Here is a 20,397-nt window from a genome sequence, read left to right on the forward strand (position 1 = left end):
TATCCAGGCCTGTTTGGGTTGGGGTCTTTTTTAGTTTCCTAAACCAGAGGAGAGCTCTCAGGCAGCAGTTCAGGGGTGCCAGTCCCTCCTCAGTGCACGCCCTTGGCTCCAGAGGTTCCAGGGGTTGTCCCTTCCTGAAGGAAAGGCCCCAGGGCTCCTCAGCAGGTTGGTGTTTACAGACCTCTGGTTTTGTTCTGGCTCCCAGTTGTGTGCCGTGCTTGCTGCACTGCTTTGTCCAGTGCAGAAGGGTACTGTGCCTTCATCCTTTAAGGTGTTGGGGTTTTAATTTAAATAAGGAAGAAAACAGTACACTAGACTCTGCTGCTTCCCAAACGTTCCTTGTATTTTTACAAAAATAGGCTTTTACAATTCTTCCAGGTAATGGGGAAAATAGTCACAACTTTGTCCTTTAAGAAAACTGGATCATGACTTATTTTCAGGAATGCTTTTTGATCAGCAGCATCCATGAAAGGGTACTAAATCTGTTTGTGTTTTAAAATCTCTGTGAGCTAACAGAAACCAGGGATCTCCAAGGGGAGGATGTGCCTGTGCCAGGGTTGGGCAGGGTGGGAGACAGAACAGAGTCCAGACAGGTCAGGCAGCTCTGCCTCTGTCTTCCTGAGCAGATGAAGACAATACAGTGTTTAGTTTTTAATTTCAATAAATTTAATATACAAAACTACATGTTGAAAATAAAAATATAATATGCAGTTTTTTGCAGTGTTAACTAACTGAATTTTAAAAGTACAATTTTTTTTCTAAACAAGTACTCATTTCTTAACAACATGGTAATTAAGGTCATTTCAAAGGCTATGGTTGAAGCAGACATGTCGGTCACCAGTTTGATAGTGTTTTACACAAACAGAATCCAAACCTAAAAGACTTCTGGGGCAAAGGAAGAGAAGATAAACATTTTTCACCTCTTTTACTGCATTATTAAGCGTAACAATGCAACGGAATAACTGGAAAGCTGCTGCTGTGGCAAAGCTGGAGTGCAGGCTCTAGGAGGAAGATTATTACCGAGTTTCTGGAATGCTCTTCCAGCTGTGGAACCGCGCCTACACCGTGTCCCAGGGGGCAGAACCAGGGTGCAGAGGGCGAGCGAGTGGCCTCAGTGCAGCTGGGCTGGGTCACAGCTCCTGCTTTGGCCAGCAGGAGCCACTCAATGAGGTGCATTAGGTCACCCACCCTCTCCCAAATGCCAGAGGTAAGGCTTCACTTGGATCTGATACCCTCTGAAGTTTGGTACTTGCTCCCTCTTGCTGGCCAGCTTTTGTTTGTAGGGTTGGCCCCTGTTCCCTGGCCAGTCTTCTCCAAGGGCTGGGTGGTGCCAGCTGTGATTTGGAACATCGGATTTGTCATACTTTGTTTTTTTTGAAAAGCAGCAGCCATTTATTCCCAAGTGCACTCTGTGCAGACACTGGGCTGCCTTTCTATGGAATGTATCACTGTGTGCAGTCATCCTTCCCTTGCCCAGCCAGCGGTGGTGATTTGTTTAAAAAGCAGAGCCTCAGTCTCACAGTGGCCTGGCACTTCCCTTTCTCTGTGCAAGGCCCCTGGTGTCACCGTGTCACAGCACAGCCCAGCCAGGCCCCGCTGCTTCCCCAGAATGGACGGCAACAGGGAATGGTTGACACCACAAATGTGCACCATAAATTAGCACCTCTCTTCCACATTAATTAGTTCTAGACAGGAGGAGAAACCTTCACCCCTCTTCCTGGGAAGGACTCAAAAGAGCTGCTTTGCATGACTGGCTGAACAAATCAAACCCCTTCTCCTGCTTACAGCTCTTGCCACTGGTTAGCAGCTTTCCATGGAGACAGTAAGAACATGGGACCACATTTCCTCTGGCTGATGCTCAATTCCAGCTCCTTAATGCCCTGGCACACACGAGCAGCTGCTTTCCTTACCAAAGCCCTCTCAGGTGAGACCAGGAGCACTGGGCCGAGTGCACGTGTTCAGAACTGACCACAAAGCCTTTTTCAGCAGAACATGCAGGAACAGCCACTCCACTGCTATCACAGGTAAGCTTGGACATGGGGCTGCAATAAGAAGTGCAAGCTGGCTTGGGTTACATGACACTGGCGTTACACTACAGCGAACAGCAGGGAGGGGACAAGGAACAAGATGGAACTGCACTTGAGGGCTGATCTTTCCTCTGCTTCAGACAGATTTGTAAACAAAGTACAGAACAGCAGAGTTGTAGATCACAGAAACCTGCCCAAGTGATGGACTTTCGTGGTAAAGAGAGGAGAGAAGGAAACTAGCCTATTACACACACACAGCTGCAGTTCAGTAACTTTCAGAGATGCCTGTCCTGCTCCTCTGGACGCACAGACAAACAGGGTTATGGCATGGGAATCTTTCTCTGTCTCTCAAGGGCTTCTCCAGATGTATTTCAACCACTAACCTGGTCAAAATAATGTAAACGTTACTTTTTAATGTCTACAGAATAACCACAAATGGCATCAGGATGAGGTCAGAATGGAGGTCTTGATTGTTTCTTACATGTCCATCTACAGACAGTACAAGGTTGGAATTTCACTTTTTATTTACGCCCCAGCGATCTTCGCACCCTTTGAGCATTGAGAGTACACGACTGTAAGTCTTTAAACATGAGCATTTTCCTAAACAGTAACAGAAGTGGATTAGCTGCAAGGATAGCATAGCCATGTTGTAGTATAGAAGCTGCCCTGATCCTCTGGTTGTTGACAATGCATAGAAGATTTAGAATTATGGAACAACTGTCCCGCCCCCTCCCCCCCTTCCCCAATAGTGTTAACAAAAGCTTAATTTTCCAGTTTTAAAGTGCAAATGATTCAGATACAACTGCTGCTGGAACAGGTCTGAACAGAAAATGAAGTCCTCTTATGAGATGTTTTCCAGAATATAAAAGATGAGCTCCATTATGACTGGCCCCTCACTCAACTGACAGGCCCCTCCATGAATCACTGGCACTAAGGCACTGTCCAGGTCATTCATGTATTGAGAGGGCAGTGGCTGTCCATTGCTCCCAGCTTGATAACCAACCTAAAAAATACAAAGAGTGGGTTTTAAGAACAGGACACGATGCTCTGAGTCAGGGGGCAGGAAGGGAGGAGGAGCTGTGGCATCTCCAGGGGAGTTCAGGAACTCGGACTGGATTGAGCAGGCACTAAAGAACCTTTTCCACTTGTCTTTGTGCTTGTTTGTGTTCCCAGTGGCTGCCTGAGCAAAAGGAGCTTCCTTTTTCTCCTGTTTTCTCAAAGCAGCTCCTTGGGATGAGCAGGACCCTCACACAGCAGTAATTGCTGGCAAAAAAGGCCAATTAAGAGTCTTCTCTGAGCACAGAGCAGGTGCTGCTCGTGCCACAGGGGGGTCAAGCCTACGTTAATTCAGGCTGGGCATTGGCTCTAACAGATGTCCCAAAACACAAAACAACAGCACCACCTGAGTAGCATCTGATACTGCCCCTTCTTCAGCATTCTCCTGGTTAAAGTGTATTCCCGTTCTGGGGGATGAACAAGAGAACAAAGCCGCAGTTAAACCCAAACTATTGGAGACTTACTTGATCCGAGTCCAGTGTCACACGCAGACCCAGCTTAGTCATTCCGTCTTCTTTCAGCAGTTTCAGATGAGGACACAGAGCCAGACAGAAAGCTTTTGCCACATTTTCAGTCAGTCTGCTGTGATCAGCTGGGTCACTCAGCCCACTGTGTTGCTCGTCATTTTCCAGAAAAAACACCTGAAGGGAAGAGTCAACATGAGACATAAAACTTGGCATTTCTAGAAAATTCAGGTTGGATGTAATTTAAACTTTTACAAATGAAGACTTAAGAATTAAATGTTCAGGGAAGCCCAGCAAAAAACCCTGAAGACAAGTCACCTTATGGAGGGAAAAAAAAACAACCAACTTTAGAAGGAATATTTAAATTTAAATAGTCCTCTGAAACCTCTCAGATCCAGTCAAAAGCGTTGCTATGGAAATTCACTATGTTTGGCGCATGGTTTTAATAAAAACCTGCTTTTAAACAGATGTTTAGTTCAGAAAAATTACACTTTTAATACAAACCCAAATATCTCTGCTATTTTTGTCACTGAACTTGTTTCTGTTGAGCCCAAGCGACCTGGGAAAAAAGGGCACATGGAGGCTGAGCTGCAGAGTAAGGAACTTGGTTCCTCCTCAGCAGGCAAAGTGAAACACTTTAAGAAATATTTTGACATCAGCATTTGTGTACTGGCAGAGTCACAGGCAACATCAGCCATGCAAGCAGTTTCTGAGGGATTTATGCCACAGCGCTTTAACATGCAGCATTTGAGAGAAAATGGCTCAAAATAACATTTCTAAAAAACAACTTCTATTAAGATTTGTCTCCATGTAGAAATGCAGCTTTTAACATGAAGGCAGATGAACCCAAGCGTTCCTGTGTGTAACACAGCGAGCGTTTTCGTGGTGCCCCCACGCTGAACACCCTGCCGTGAGCAGCACGGCCGGTGCAGCGCGGGCTGCGTCAGGAGCGTGTCTGATCCCGCAGGATGCCACGCTGCAGCTCCCTGTGCGGGCAGAACAGCACCACAGGCTCGTGGGGAAGCGGGTGCTGCTTCCCCGTGGTGACTGGGGAGCAGCTGGACCCGGCCCTGGCCGCAGTCCCGGCCCCAGGACCCACCTCTGTCCACCGGATGACCTTCCCGTTGGCCTTGTACTCGGAGCCGTGGAATATCTTCACGCTGGTTATGGATTCCATGGATTTGCCATCAATAGGGCTCACAACGCTGCAAAAGGGAGGGAGGAGGGTGAGCTCTGACTCAGCACACCACCTGAGCTGGACGGAGCCCTCTCTGCAAGAGAATGGCCTTGGAATCCGAGGGCAGTTCCTGGAAGGGGTCACATGCACAGTGCAGGTGCAGGAAAGACCTTCCTGAAGGTTTTCAGCAAAGTTTTGCAGCACAGCTGTGATCCTGTAAGGCTCTGATGGAGTAACGAGGCGTTTCATACAGGTTGGATTTTCGCTCATTTGTAAACTCAGTGTAAGCCATCACTACCTTACACACAACTTACACAGCCCAGGACTTGATTGCGGAACCTAAGATTGATCTGGAGAACCTGAAACTACAGAAATGTCCTTCTTTCTAGGTGCTGAGTCCTGAAATATGGAATCCACCACAACAGCACTTTACTGCCACTAATACTTCAGCTGCCAAATCCACCTTCCTTTTGGCTTAACTATCAAGTGTCCAAAGATACTACTGATGTTCAGCAATTCTGTTTCCAGCTATACTTAATGCAAACTAAGCACCAACAGAGCAAAGTGACCACAGTGTGCAGGGTTCAGCACTGAGAGTTGGAGATATTAGTGGTTTCCAGTAACGATATTGGCAATGCCAAAAAAATCCATAGCATTGCCAGTTTTCTAAATTGATGCCCCAAAGCTCTGGTATCTCAATTCCATTTTCATTACAATTAATTGCATCTTATCACTCAAAACAGAGGCACAGACTTTTAATTCCTATTGATTTGAAGATTCATGTGCCTTACAAGATCAATTAAAATTTTTAACAGGCACCAGTGTCAAGTGACTGCCCCTCTACTTACCCTTTATTAAAGTTTTTATCATCTTCTACCCACTGAATGTGAACTTGTTCCTGAGGGTCTTCAGCATCTACTTTGCCACAGGTGATGGTGAAGTCTTTCATCTCTCTCAAGGCCTGTCTCAAAGAGTCCATGTTCTCAGCAGCTATCTGGACCATCACTCCATCTAGGGAACCAAGAAATCCTCGTAAGCCAAGATAAGCCATGTCAAACAGTGCCTATATAGGAAAAACAAATTAACATCCTTCCTCTGTTTGCAACAGAGTTAAATGTTCATTTCAAGCATCATGGGCAGCAGTGCTCCATAAGCCCATTTCTGAACACTCGCATTCCTAAAATGCAAACCTGCTGAGTGCTGATGAGGGAAAACACAACAGTAAGAGAAGGGCAGCTCCCAGGTGAAGTCAGCTGTAGCAAAGTCCCCATTGTGAGTTTGCCTCACAACCTGACACCTGCTCTAGGCCCCTCTCAGAAACCCCAACTGACACCGCTCCGTTCAGCTGTCTCTTGGCTCTGGAAGCAGCACTCCAGCAGTGACAGTGGCTGAGAAGTCAGTGCTTGCCTGACAGTGGCAAAAGATACAGAATTTGGACTGAAGGAGGTTGAAAAGACCTCCAAGGTCATCCAGTCCAGCCATTAACCCAGCACCACTGTGGTTATGGCAAAAATACCAGGAGTGAAACACTTCTCCGTGTAGAGACCGAGTCCCCCTGCACCACTGTCTTACCCTAACCACCCATCAGACACGGGAAATGGCACCATGACCTGCATGCTCTGCTGGCAGCCCAGGGACCCCACCCGTGGCCACACTCAGAGCTGCACAAGGAGCTCCTGCTCACCCACGGGGCTCTGCCAGCTGACTGCTCACGTGGGCACCTGGCATCCCTCAGCACCGGGCACAGGAGCACTGCTCCACCACCCCTGCCTGCACCGTCACAGCTGCAGGGACCTGAGCACAGCTGCGCAGCTCAGCAGCAGGCACTAACAGCTTCCAGCCAGAGCACCCCAGCAGCAGCTCTTCCTGTGATACGACAGAGCAAATCCCAGAGGGAGCGGCTCAGTGCTCTCAACCTGTCCCGCTCTCATCTGCCTGCATACAAGCACGTGAACAATGCACATTCATAGCCTTGCACACTGCAGAGCTGTTTGGTAGCTGAGGAAGTTCAGCAAGGCTTCCTCTGCTGCTTGGTGGATTACACATTCCGTGTTTCTTAGGCTCACAATTTCCTCATTCAGCCCAAACCTCTGAATTGATCACAGGCTCCCAAGCCAAGTATTTCGTATCCTACCCTCATTTTCTTGTGACCCTGTTTTGCAGCATCTGCACAAATTCCTCCTTGTTAAAGGGAACAGGGTGGGTTTTGCTAGAAAGTAGGATAAAGCTGAAGCAGCAGCAAGACTCCAAGGCCCAAGGCGTGAGCAGAGAGCCCTGCTAACTGCAGAGCTGGGCTGGGCAAAGAGAGAAGCGTGTTTTAAGCAAACAGTTCAGTTCTTACCTTCCACTATACTGGATTTGGCAAGGAAGCCTGAAGAGGATTTTAAAGCTCCACTGAACACAAAGAAGCTGGCACCAGTCACTGCAACAACAACAACAGGAGAGATTTAGTGGGGCTTTTGTCACAGCAATGCCTTACCCAAGATCAGGTATCGGCTTTAGCAGGCAGAGAGGTGATTACCCTGAATCAGGACAAATGCTGCTTGCGATTATGGTGCCTGTACTGCACATCATAAGCTTGGATATGCAAAGGCAAATGATCAGCCAGTTACTTTCTAAACTGGACAACAGTTTTTGTCTAAGTTAATGAATGCTTGTACTTTATCACTCTCCCTCTCCATGCCCTACACACCTCTGAGTTTCAGAATTACTAATTTTGGGTAACCAAGTGCACAATTACCTTCTAAATGTTCCCACATAGGTGGCAGACTATGAGTGAGCTGTTTATGGATCATGCTGTAACACCAGCCCACTGGCAAGGCCACAGCTTAAAGCCACCTGTCTTAAAGTGAAATTATCTTTAATGACTACTAAACATCATGAAATTCCAGCTGGAAATCCCTCTTCTTGCCCCATAGGTGAAGTTAACAGAAGTCAGACAAGACCATCAGTCCCAAGTGACATTCCATGCCAGTACGCTTGCTGGAGTCACCAATGATACTTGCAAGACATTCAACTCAGCCTCTGTTTTGTTCTCATTTGGAGATTGTAGAAATGTCTTTGCGCCAGAAATGTCCCCAAACCCACAACATTTAAATTCTCAGCACACAGCTGCTGCAGCCTTTCAGCCTACTGGAACAAAAATATACCCTGGAAATTAGATGGTCTAATTAAGGTGAAAATGAGAAGTTTTTTGAAGATGTGTTATTACAACGCTGCTGTGGTTGGTTATTCCTATTTAACTTTCTGTCCTACTGAGTCTTCCTTTCACATAGTGTAGGTCAAGCACAGGCAACCACAACCTCACCTGCACATCCAATAATGCCAGAGCCAGCTCTCAATTATCAATGGAGAGGTGTTGCCTAAGCTAGTTCCAGCACAAAGCTGCCCAGTCAGGGACGCCAGTTGTCAGACTGATTTTCTCTAACAAAAACTGGGTGAAACCCAGCCAAATCCAGCTGCAGCCAATTCACAAAGCCCCACAAGGCTGGGGCAGCAACACAGGGGCCAAGCAGCCGTGCAGAGCAGCAGAGCCAGGGCTCCCCTCACCTTTCCTGGGCTGGTTGTGGATGCTGATGGCCTGTGTCTGGTAGTTGCCATCGTCGTTCTGGACACACACCAGATGCGAGTCTGCCTTCTCGTTGAAACACGCTCCCCCTGCCAGCACGTGCTCGTTGGATTTGTTCATGGCTTTCATCATCTGCAAGCACAGAGCTTTAGCATTTCCACCCTGTTCATCAAGCACTTCCATAAATAGGTGATTCTTGGAGCAGTTTAATCAGAAGCTTCTCAAGTTCTCATATTCCACATCAGGTTTTAGCACTCAGAACCGTAAACTGCTTTTGAGAAGAGGGTTCAGGTCTTTTTACTGCCTGGATGCTTTAAAGTGCCATCTTTTGTGCAATTAAGGTAAGTGCTATAAGGGACAGCTGAGCTACAAAAGGTGCAAAAGCTGTTCTCTCTACCTGGTTTTAAAAATACACTGGGGGGGGAAAAAAAAAACCAACATGAGAAAAACCCTGGGAGGAAATACTTGGCTTGTTTACACACCTCCAGTTGTTAACGACACAAATCATCCAAGCCCCTCCACAGTTCAGTGCCACATGGGCTCCCAGACTGGGGCCATCTCATCCTGTCCTGCCTCAACCAGACACCAAAGCTTCAGTGTCTCTGTGCTTCACCTGCACCAACTGGTGAAACTGGGATCGATGCTCCCAATTTAAGACTTTTTAAAAACATCCAAATTTTCTTTCTCGATAAATGAAGCCTCCAGAAAGCATCCAAAAGAGTTTGTGACACATTTGCCCTGCAGTTCTGCTGATGATCATCTAACACACACCAAGTTATAAGCTTTGATAAAATACCCTTGGTTGATTATATAGTTTCTTTTCTTTTCTCCACTATTCCTATTTGTGGAGGCTCAGACTCGGTGATTTTTGAACCAAAAGAAAACTGAGGGAGTCACCCAACTCTGGAATTTGTTCTAAACACGAAAATTACATGTTTGCTTCAAATAAAAAAAGTCAAATTAAATGACACAAATCCCCCCGCAGTGAAAACCCAGAAAAATACGGAATTATTTGACATCTCCTAACAGCACTCACACTCCCACCTCTGCTTCCTGGAGCTGATAAGCATGCAGGCTACACACAACACATTTGTCTCTCTCAGTCCGACGTAAAACCTTAATTACAGCGTCAGGAACATTAACTGATGCTCGCTATTGACAAATGTGCACAGGTGTAATGTTTGGGGAGGAAACTTAATTGATATTTTGCATCACACAACAGTCCCTTTCATTATCCAGCTGATCCAGAAACTGGATTTTAGCTCCAGAACAGCCACGTTTGTGGAGCCCGGCAGCTGCCTTCAGCACAACAAGAAACAACTGGATGTGGCAACTGTGCTTCCTTAGAAGGCAACTGATTAAGAAATTACAGTCACCTTTGCTGAGGGACTAAACAGGCAACTAGGGACCTCTAAGCTGTAGAAAATTTAAATAATTTTGAAGACAAAAGTATGTATTTAATAGAAAAACCATGCATTAATGTTAATCACAGACTGAATTCTCCCCATTTAATACGCACATGAGATTTCAAATTAGTTTTTCACTTTTTAGTTAGCGAAAACATCTGAGTAAGAGTCCTTTCTAATTAAATAAAAGTAAAGGTCTTATTATTTAATTCATCTTGAGACTGGCTCAGTTGGTTAGAGGAGGGTGATGGTAACACCAAGGCCAGGGATTTGATCCCTGTATGGGCCATTAAGACTTGGACTCGATGATCCTTGTGGGTCCCCTCCAACTCAGAAGATTCTGTGAATCTGTGAGTCTTAATTCAAAGTAAACTCATGAAAAATTCCTATTAATACAACATTTCAAATGAGCCACAAGCTAAGAACAATGTTAAACAGGTAACAATTTCTCCATTTAAAAAGCTGGGAAGAGAACCCAAGCACAATTCAGAGGTTTTGCTACGTCCCTGCCACAGGAATTCCCTCTCAGTCCTGCTCAGGCCATGTCAGGCACAAGAGGAGCTGAGATCTTGCAGAGCCCAGGCACAGCTGACACTGAACTGCATTGTCTGTGCCATTCCAGACTGAATTCATTCAAACCTCACTGACCTCTTCTGTTCTGGCACAACTGCATCAAAAATTAAAACACCTCTTAACAGACCCTTCATCTTCATCAATTTCATCTTTTTCAAACTTCATAAAAGAACACTTTTCTTCAATGATTTTTTTTTTTTCCCTCACTTATTTTACTCAAATGCTTCTTGCAGGGCAATTCCCTCTTGAGATAAAGCTGCATTCTGCTCTGCTCTTACAAGAATTTTTACAAATACCACTCTGCTCAGGAGGTTTGCCCTCACCCCAACTCTGGCATGTTTCAAACTACCAAGTTACCCCCTTCCCTCCAGACAGAACACAAAATCAATCCCCTTCTCCACTGTTCCCTTTCATTACTGTTCAAATACCTCCTCCCCCAGCTTTCTCTAGTTAGCAGCACTAACTCCTACAGGTGCTGACTGATTTTCTCACACCAGAAATCAAGTACAAAATTTTCATGTTGAGGGAACTTTTACATAAAATAATCAGCAATCCAACAAATACTACAAAATGCTTTGAGTGGGAACACACAACACAAATGAGAAAAGCTAATGCATGTTTTCTTCCTATTTTACCTGAGTGTAAAGCTTGTCAACTTACTTGTTCAAATCAAACACATGATACTTTATGGAAACAGTTCAAAAACCTGAAGAAAAAGTTTTAAGAGTTTAATGGAACTAAATGGAACTGCGTTCCTCCTGTGAAGCCAGGCTCATTCACTTCCAAAAGCTGTGTGCATCACACAGATAATTTTTGCTTTCGAGGTATTTTTCTTTAGTGGTAGTGAACAGAATAAAAATTCCTCCAGATCCCAGGTACCCCGATCACAAAGGAACTGTACCCAAATGTATGTATTATAAACATTACCTCATTATATCTGTTGCTAGGTATTTTGATGCTGGTTTTTCTGACTTCCATATCAACCACTAAACCTTGGACCACAGGTAGTGTGTACTGGTAGTTTCTGAAGTCCTGATAATTAAAACAAGATTTTAAGTTAGGCATGATGATGATCATTAACACTGTAGGTTTCATAACTGTCCTGGTGACTACTACTTAGGCCACTCAAATCATTGTCATCTGGCTGGAAGGCAGGGAGGGACAGAGACACCACAGCGTGTAACCCATGTAATTGCAGTACACAAACGAAAAAATACCATTGGGACTGTTTGTCATTTCTCACATTTTCTTACACCACAATTAATGTTATCCAACCTTGAATATCATCACTGTATGTAAGGAAATTTGCTCCCCGTGTTCTGTTACATTACTAGCTTTAGTTACCAGTTTTTCTAGCAGTGAGATTAAGTCATGCATCAAAGAGAATTTCCTATATTGAAAATATTTGCGAAGTAGAAGAGATAATAACGTCCCTTCAGTCGGAGCAGTATGTAATCAGAGAGCTGTGACTGCACACTGTGATGACCCAGCATTTCTGAGGAAGCAATCTGAGCAAACAACGCATTTACTTCAAGATCCAAACACCCCCCAGCAGCCAGGTTTGGGATATTGATTTGGGTACCTTGTTACAATTCACTGTGCTGTTGAAAGCTAACACCCCCTCTCAGTAACAGCAGGGAAATTCTCCAAAACCCCCACTTCCCCCTCTTGCATCTCCTGGACCTTCCTGCTACTGCGTGCACCTGGAGCCCCATGTCCCCCCAGAGAATCACTGACACCAATGGAATGCACAAATTCCAGCACAGACTTACTGCAAGGAGGTTCATGATGGTGTGGCCAGTCTCTCCAAACAAAGGCTTACGGAATCTGACGCTAAAAAGTGGGCATGGATAAACTGGAATAAAACAGGAAAGAACAGGTCAGATGGAAATTTACATACTCAGATTCTGCAAAAGTATCATTTCCTCAGCTGAATGTGGTAAACAGCAGCTAAAGACGAGACTGGGAAGACTGGAATTTAAACAGCAAAGGGGCAGAAGGGTTCAGCATTATACTGACCTTACACGTGTCATGGCTGCTTGCCACCATGCTCAGAACAAGAATAATTACATGGACAGCTTACCGGTGCCCCACTGCAGGGCTGAACTGAGTGACCCGGGCCCTGATGGCAAGGATGACCTTTCTGAGTGCTTTTTTTCAGACTACTCCTTGGAAATGGCTTCTATTTTTGTACAACCATTCTGCTGCTCTCCACTACAGCATCATCAGTCTTTCAGTTCTGTAGCTGACACGTGACGTTCAAGTGATAACCCAGATTATTTCCTGTTTTCATTATTTCATGAGAGTGTGGCAAACTCCGCAGGGGTACATCAAAAACAATTTAAAGGACATTTATGGTATGTCAGTGATGTAAAATATCTGCATTCCTTGGCTGACATCCATACCTGTAAAACATCTGTGATGCAATTCCGAGTGCAGGGCACGGACCTGGCTGCATTACGTTACGTTGCAGCAGAAGCCATCACAATGCTTGCAACATGACTCATGCACTGGTACATAATGCCAAGGTTTCCTAAACACATGTTTGGAGGAGGATTCCTAAGCTATCCTCAGGCAAACACTCAGCCTGATTTCCCCAGGTGCCACCCTCCCAGTTCCCAGTGTGGTCAGAAGGGACTGCAGAGCGTTCAGCATCATGTGAATAACATGAGGATTTCCTGATGGAAATCAGCTCCAGCCTCTGCACGCTGATTTGATACCTGAAGGCACCACACAGCAACAACCCGTGCACAGTGCCCTGAGGCACCAGCAAGGGCTGAATTTCTGCCACCCTGGTTTCAAGCAGCAGCCCAGCTCCGTCCCAGATGCACCGAATTCCCTGAGCCTGAGCCGCTGGGCTGATCTGCGGATGCTCAGCAGATGTTCTCTGCACGCCCAGCAACCCCAGGGCCTCCTGCACCCCATCTGCACAGCACTGCACTAATGGCTGGGCTCTGACAGCTCCACCAGCAAGGAGGAGGGAAGGGAACCCAGGAAACCTGGGCCACAAAAGCAGCACCTTCCAGGGAGAAACTGAGGCAGCGCCCTGCAGTCACAACTGGCACAGCTCCAGGGAACATGCCAAAATCCAAACCACGGCTGTAGGAATGATGCAAAGCCCGGCTTCCCAATAGATCAGAGCAGGTACTTTTGTTTGTCACTATCAAAACACTTCTTTCTGTGCTCAGAAACAGATGTCACATCCAAAATATGAGATTTTTTTGTTTGTTTTTCTAAATACTGATGGGAATAAATGCGCTACTTAAAAAATGCCTGTGGGTACACACAAAAACCTACAAACCTTTAACATGAATGTTTCTGTGGACAAGTTTAACCTTCAGTCTTTATCCTCAGAAGACAAATTTTGAGGATTTTATTTTTCTCCTCCAGCAACACATGTTTTGTGGAAAATTCCCAACGTCCTCAAAATTTTAAAAGTTAAGGTGACAAATCTCTGTATGGCATATTATAAAACTTACTTTGCTAAAATGTTCTGAAAGAGTTCTGGGAAAAATTAACAACAGACCATTCTCACAGTAATTTAGATTAATGAGACGTACTAATCAAAACTGTAGATGAGTAAAACATACCAGTTTTTGGCCCCTCATGGTGGACAAACTGCCAGTAATGTCTTTGCTCCAACAATAGTAAATGACTTTTGAAAATTATTTTATCTTAACTTTATGCTAATTTATGGTAACTGCTAAGATCTTGTTCAGATGAAACATTCTCTCCAGCCTATTTATTATTAGTTGCAGCAGAATTTTTGCAACAAACTGCCAGGTTTGTTGCCCCTGCACACATATTGTTACGCTCTGGAAAATGAACATGGGTTTTAAAAATCTAAAAGCAAATGGTGTTTTGTTTCAGCATGGAAAGAATTTAACACCTCAAAGGCTCTGTCCCTCGTGCTAACTACACCAGACTTGTTCTGCACATAACTCTCAGGTCACTAAATGGGTACAAACGCGCTCAGAACTGGATTGGTCTCCACAAAAGCCTCCCAGCAGAGCTGCAAGCGAGGCTGTAGGTCCCACCACCACCTCACTGTGGGTCTGACACACAGCTCCTCCTGGCCTGTGTGAGCCGGGGTGGCTCTGCCAGCTGCCAGCGCATGGCTGGGGGTGTGTTCTGAGGCACAATTCATCTGCTCCCCTGCAGAAGCTGCTGCAGCAGAGCCCGATACTCACGCCTGTATTCAGCTCCGAGTCTCAGCATCAGGCGGATGGGGAACACCTTGGCCCAGGGAGTCTCCCACTTCTGGATGAGGATGCCAAACAAGTATGGCGGGGTTGGGAGCACCAGGTCCTGCAGGGACTGATACGTCGCCGCAACGTACAAGAACCCTCCGTGTTCTTTGCTTCCAAGGAAGCTCTGGCTGAAAAAGGAGTGTCCCAGGTTGCCAACAATGTTACCTACGAGGAAAAAAAAAAAGAGTTCATTACTTCATTGGATTGAGAGCTGTAGCAAGAATGTCAGGAGTTGTTCAGAAGGGGAAAAAAAAATCCCTGTTAAATTCACTTTGCTTCCTGGAGCATTAATGTGAATTAAGCACAGCTGAAACAATGATTTGCTGCACATGGGTGCTTTTTACCTCCTGTGCAAAAGTGCCCCAACCTGGCTTTGGACGCTTGCAGAGATGGGGCAGCCACAGCTGCTCTGGGCAACCTGTGCCAGGCCCTCACTGCCCTCTCAGGACATCACAGCAGAGTTCAGGCCAGTATCACTGCTAAGGTGAAACCTCCCCCTGGCACTACACACACCCCCACACAAAGCCTTCTGTCAGTGCCTTACAGATATTCAAGGGACTTCCACTGCAGAAGCTGCTGTTGTGTGAACAAAACTTTTGGATTCAGCTGCAATTTAAGGAGGGATGTGCACCTGGTCAAACAATTAATGTCCCCTGGTTGTCCTTCCATTTAGGCAAACCACTGGGGCGCCTGCTCAGACACAGATTGAAGATCTGGGTCATTTCAAGAATTACACAAAAGACTCTTTATTTCATTAGTACACTTAATGTAAAATGCAACTGAGAGAGACACAGGGGAGAAACATCACTAATTTTTATTCACATTTTTACTCTTTGATGCTTCTAATTTCAAAAAATGTTTACACTCAAATGGCTGAATGAATCTGAATGTTGATTAGGTTATTATAGCATCCAACACAGCATTTAACATCGAAGCAAAGGACCATGGTGTGATTCCTTTTATCAAATGACAACAACAGCATGCAGATAATGTACAGAACAGCTGATCACAATTCTCCATAGGAAGATGTGAATATTAATAGTGCTGATTTGCTCTCAAAGAAAAGCAATTTCAGAGAGCGTGGTGTGCTTGATCGCACCGCTCATGGGGAATTGCATGGGATGGAGGTACTCATGCAGACCTCCTGGGCTTCTGGAGCAATCCCAGGCTTTCCCACCTGCATACAGACACTGCTAAGTAAGAGCTTCTGCTCCTTCTCCACCACCTCATAACAGTGTTTGTATCTGAACTCAAGGCAGAGATGTGCACATCCACTGGACACTACCTGGAGTGTTTCTTCCTTTTACACACACGATGCACACAAACGACAGGTTTTAATTAAGTAAAAATATGAGTCACAGAAATGATACTTTGACATCTTCAGTAATACAAGTTATAATAATACAGCTATTCCAGCCCTCCCCCTGGAGATGTGGCCATGCTGCTTTGCACCCCTCCAGAGCAACTCAGCACAATCATAACTCAATATCGTCCTTCACATGACCTTGGGTCCTACAGCTTTACAAAAGGCTCCTTTTATACTCCAACTAACAAAATAAGCTCAGGGGTTTCTTTATTTTTCAAATTTCAGGGCTCCCTTGTGGATTGTTTTTTCTGTACTCAAAAATGCTGCACAAGGTAAGTTATGAGGTTCCCTGTTTGAAGGTGACAGCTTTGGCAGTGCAGCATCCCATAGCAGGCTGAGGGTCATTCAGAGCTTGCCACTGTCCTGAAAAGCCAACCTGTAATTTTACAGATACACACAGGCCAAATCTGACATGATCACCCAGATCAAACTCCAGAACTCTTAGAGTAGCTACAGCTTCTCAGCTGAGCATACTTGATGAAAAGCAGCTACCGTGAATAACAGAGCCACACCAAACGTCAGCTGCCAAGAATCCCTGCTCCTGCCCATGTGCAAATGCAGCTGTGCTGCTCAGTGAAACACCAATGCACCAACGTGAGCATCCTGCTAGTGAGTGCAAACCAGTGTATCCACTGGTGTTCATGAGAAAGATTTTCACTTAACAAAAATAGCTGCTGGCACTCTTCTTTTGCAGTTCCCACCTACCCTCACTAATCGCCTCTTCTTCATTTATACTTCCTTTTCCCCTTCCCATCTGTTCTTACCCAAATAGAGCTGATAATAAAGTCACTTGGTGAGGTTCTCAGTCCCAGCAACGTGACCACAGTAATCCTTTTTACCCCTTCGAGTATGTGACGTGTGTGAACTGCTGAACTGCACTGAATTCTGCCCCCTTTTTCCTGTGTGCAAGAGGCCAGGCAAAGTGCAGCTGTACAATCCCGTATCGATCTGAGACGTGTGGCACTGCCCACTGGAATGACAAAGCAACCAGACATTTCCACTTGAGACTGGTGCCAAGTGCTGCAGCAGAAGGGGATGACTACTTATTTTTTCCGTTTCAGGAGATGGAGCTTCGAGGCTCGCACGCCTGGGATGCCTTAATAAGAATTTTTCAGCCAACGGAAACGTGGAAAAAACCCTCAGAGTGGAATCTGCAACTCAGCTGTTCAGCCCTTTCCTTCCATAAGCCACAGCATCATAAATTACCCCTTCGAACACAAGCAGCTTGCACAGTGCAAGCTCCAAGAGCCTGCCACCGCTTTAAGAGGACAAATTACTGGGATTAGGTAGCTGAGCTGCAATTCATTTTTTATAACAGCTTAAGAGCCTGGATGTGGACAGCATGGGAAGAAGCAAGTGTTTTCCTACACACTTCCTTAGTGTCCTTTTCAGTCAGCACAACCAAGTCAAAAGAGCCTCTTTAGGCTCGTCCCTCAAACATCTCTGCCCTGCCCAGGGGTTGTCAGTCCTTCCTGCCCTGTCTCTGAAGGTGATTCCAAGCCAAGGCCCCACTAGGAAGTTGCTATTCCCAGCCTGACATTGTCAAACCCAACCCACTGCACCATTACACATTTTAAGCACAGAACTGTTTCAGAGGCTTGTAGAAAAAGTGTAGGCGTCAGAAAAACCTTCAAAAATAACTATCCTTTGCAAAAGCATGTAATTTAATTTAAAGCATATCACAACTTCCTTTCTAATGAGGCAATCTCAGAGTGAGCAGAAAGGTGCCCTTCCATACATTAAGCTCCAGCACCTGACATCAGACAATTGACATTATTTAGGAAGTGCTTTAAGTGTGTGTGATGCATCTAAAGCAGGTCTGCAGTAGGTCAGTTCTTACTCTCTTCTCAATTGTACTGGGTTATCCTGGACTTTAAACCTTAAGCATCTCTACAAAATTCTCCAAAAAAAAAAAAAAAAAAGCTTTTATCCATGGTGTTTTGGATACCTCACTTAGATATTTTTCCATGATGAACAATGTGCTTTGCATGGCAGTTTTGCAATCCCTTCTGGCCTCAAAACAGTCTGGACCAGGAAAGGTAGATGGGGGAAAAAAAGAAAGATTCCTGCTTTTGTTTATTGCCCTCAACGTGTGGTAGAGCCAGCTAAGTACTTCTGCCAAAAAACAGCGAGGCTAAATTCTTAATGTATGCTTCCTATCTTTTGGTTAACGCCCGGTCAAAAAAAGGTAATGGCATCTGGACTCAGACAAGGCATTTATTGGTGGCTTGGGGAAGTCCATCCAGCCTCATTCCACTGCCATCCAGAACAGCCAGGAACTGCCCTGTACCAAACTCTGCTGGCATCCTGAAAACCCCAGCACCCCAGTGCTGCAGCAGGAGATGCAAAGCAATATTTACCTGTGAACAATATTGCTAGATGGATTTTCTTCAAGAGCAAATGAGCACATTTCCTTTGGAAAAGGAATATAAACCCAATCACTCCAAGAACCACAAAGAGCCACAGAAGAGCCAAGGCCATGAATGTACCCTGCTGCCCCAACACATCTGTAGCAGATGCCAACGCTGAGAAAAACCATATCAGCTCCACATTCAAAGTTCTGGCCGTGGCCAGCATCTCTTTATTGAAACACAGCAGAAAATAATTTGGGAAGAACTCACTCCTGTTGCCAAGGGCCATAGCACTTCACTTACTATCAGTGAGAGCAGCAGCTGCCAGCATCCAAAACTTTCTCAGGCTACTCTGTGGCAGTCTTCCTAGCATCACTCACACCACTCATACCAAGTTTGATTTTGTCTCCACCTTTCCACGGACCTGCTGCAGGGTGTATTACTTGGTTAACCTGTTCTTTGTTCAGAACATCTACATGGGCTTTTTTACAGATCTACTATTAACTACCACCATATTTAATTAAAACCACGCTGGGTAAAAAAAACCACACAAACTGTGTCAGGGATAAACCCACCCTCACAAGGAATAGCCCCAAAAACCAGGGTGACCACAAAGGGTTTCAGGCAGTTGCCAGATTTCCACTTCCACTACCGAAGTGACAGTAGCTTTTATTGTCTTCCAGCACAGAGCTGATGCACTAGGGCATCTCTGGCAGCACTACATTAACACATCCAACTGCCTCAAAGTACCCATTCAGATGGACAGAAGTTCCCATTTTCCCATTCACTGCCAGGCTTATAGCCAACAGACAAGGCTAATCATGGGATTACTACTACAGCAGTACAACTACCACAACCACAACAAAAATCATTAGCTTCCAATTACAAAACAAGAAAAGCAACACAGCAGGGAGCTTGATGACAGAGGGGCCAGAGGAAAAGTAAAGTGATGAAAAGTGAGCAGCAACAAAGACTTGCCTTAACTGACTTTATTTTTTTATAACTCACATGCATGCAGCCTATAGTGAAAAATGCCAGTTTTCCTCCAAAATCTCTCTGCTGCCACCCTGCCAGAGCCAGCCTGCAAACAACACCCAGCACAGAGGGCAGGACTCTGCCTCCAGAACAGGTTATCCCTTCAGGAAGCAGAAACATCTGGGAAGAGGCATGCGTACACACATGTAGGCTTGAGCACAGAATTCAAACTCCTAAATTCATGTGACTCATGAAGAAATAATTTGCTACGGATTGGGCTTTAATTGAACAAACAAAAAAGGATGCTGTGTTTTTCCGCTGAAAACACGACCAAGAAATCTAAAATCACTTCAAAGCAAAATCAACCACGTTAAAGGTAATTCTTGTTTCCATTCCAATAAAAAGTACTGTATGTGCCTTTTTATTTTATTACTGTTTTTAAGAAAACTTGTACTAAAGGAAATAAATAAGAAACATCCACAGAATTTATTTCCGTTTCCTGATATAGAATACATTTAAGCCAATGTATTATAGAATGAAAAATGAAATGGTGAGGCAGGCTGTTAAATAGTCTCTAAATTCTACTGGGAATTCTTGTTTGCTCTAAATGTCTAAATCATCTCATTGCCAGGAGAGGTGCAGTACTTCTGAAATGAACAGCTTAGAAAGCACGGCTCCACCTACAAGAGCAGAACTGCTAACCACTTCCAAGGGAATACAGACACCAAACTGAAACCCCTACAGCATCACCTCCTCTCTGCCTGAATAATGTTTAAAGCAGCCAAGTTACAAATATGCTAACAGATCCTTCTGCCTCTCAAACAACGAGTGCCTCGGAAAGAAAAAAAAAAAGGGATGGATATTGAGAGAGCATTCCAAAGTGCTTTGGGAGTTTATCAAGGTGCACTATCTACAAAACCTGCATCACACAGTAACTGAAGGTGTCTGTCTACTCATCCTTCATGTCTGAAACACAACACAGAGCAGATCCTACCAAAAGGAAACACACAGTGGAATTCTTCAACGGCGACATTCGGTTTCTGATTAAGAATCGTACAATAGTAAGCAGCTCTTTGTGCCAGTGGAATTGTAGGATATCAAATTACTACCACTACAGTACTAAAAAAGGAATTCCAAATACATTATGTAGGAGTTATAAATTATGTATTTCTGTAGTGTAATTA

At 45.0% G+C, this 20,397-nt stretch overlaps 1 protein-coding gene across 3 annotated transcripts in view; it reads right to left on the reverse strand.

Annotated features, from left to right (window-relative positions):
- Positions 1 to 643: 643 nt before the first annotated feature.
- Positions 644 to 20,397, reverse strand: part of ZFYVE9 (zinc finger FYVE-type containing 9) — a 57,625-nt gene continuing 37,871 nt past the window's right edge. For all 3 annotated transcript variants that reach the window (XM_040073622.2, XM_058421676.1, XM_040073621.1), the window contains exons 11-19: positions 14,462 to 14,686; positions 12,044 to 12,126; positions 11,199 to 11,303; positions 8,274 to 8,424; positions 7,066 to 7,146; positions 5,573 to 5,735; positions 4,647 to 4,752; positions 3,548 to 3,724; positions 644 to 3,030 (exon numbers count right to left, since the gene is read on the reverse strand). In XM_040073622.2, the coding sequence (XP_039929556.1) occupies positions 2,869 to 3,030; positions 3,548 to 3,724; positions 4,647 to 4,752; positions 5,573 to 5,735; positions 7,066 to 7,146; positions 8,274 to 8,424; positions 11,199 to 11,303; positions 12,044 to 12,126; positions 14,462 to 14,686 (1,253 nt within the window). In that variant the 3' untranslated portion in view covers positions 644 to 2,868. The remainder of the gene's footprint in view (positions 3,031 to 3,547; positions 3,725 to 4,646; positions 4,753 to 5,572; positions 5,736 to 7,065; positions 7,147 to 8,273; positions 8,425 to 11,198; positions 11,304 to 12,043; positions 12,127 to 14,461; positions 14,687 to 20,397) is intronic.

This window comes from Hirundo rustica, chromosome 9 (genome assembly GCF_015227805.2).
Source record: "Hirundo rustica isolate bHirRus1 chromosome 9, bHirRus1.pri.v3, whole genome shotgun sequence".
Lineage (NCBI taxonomy): Eukaryota > Metazoa > Chordata > Aves > Passeriformes > Hirundinidae > Hirundo > Hirundo rustica.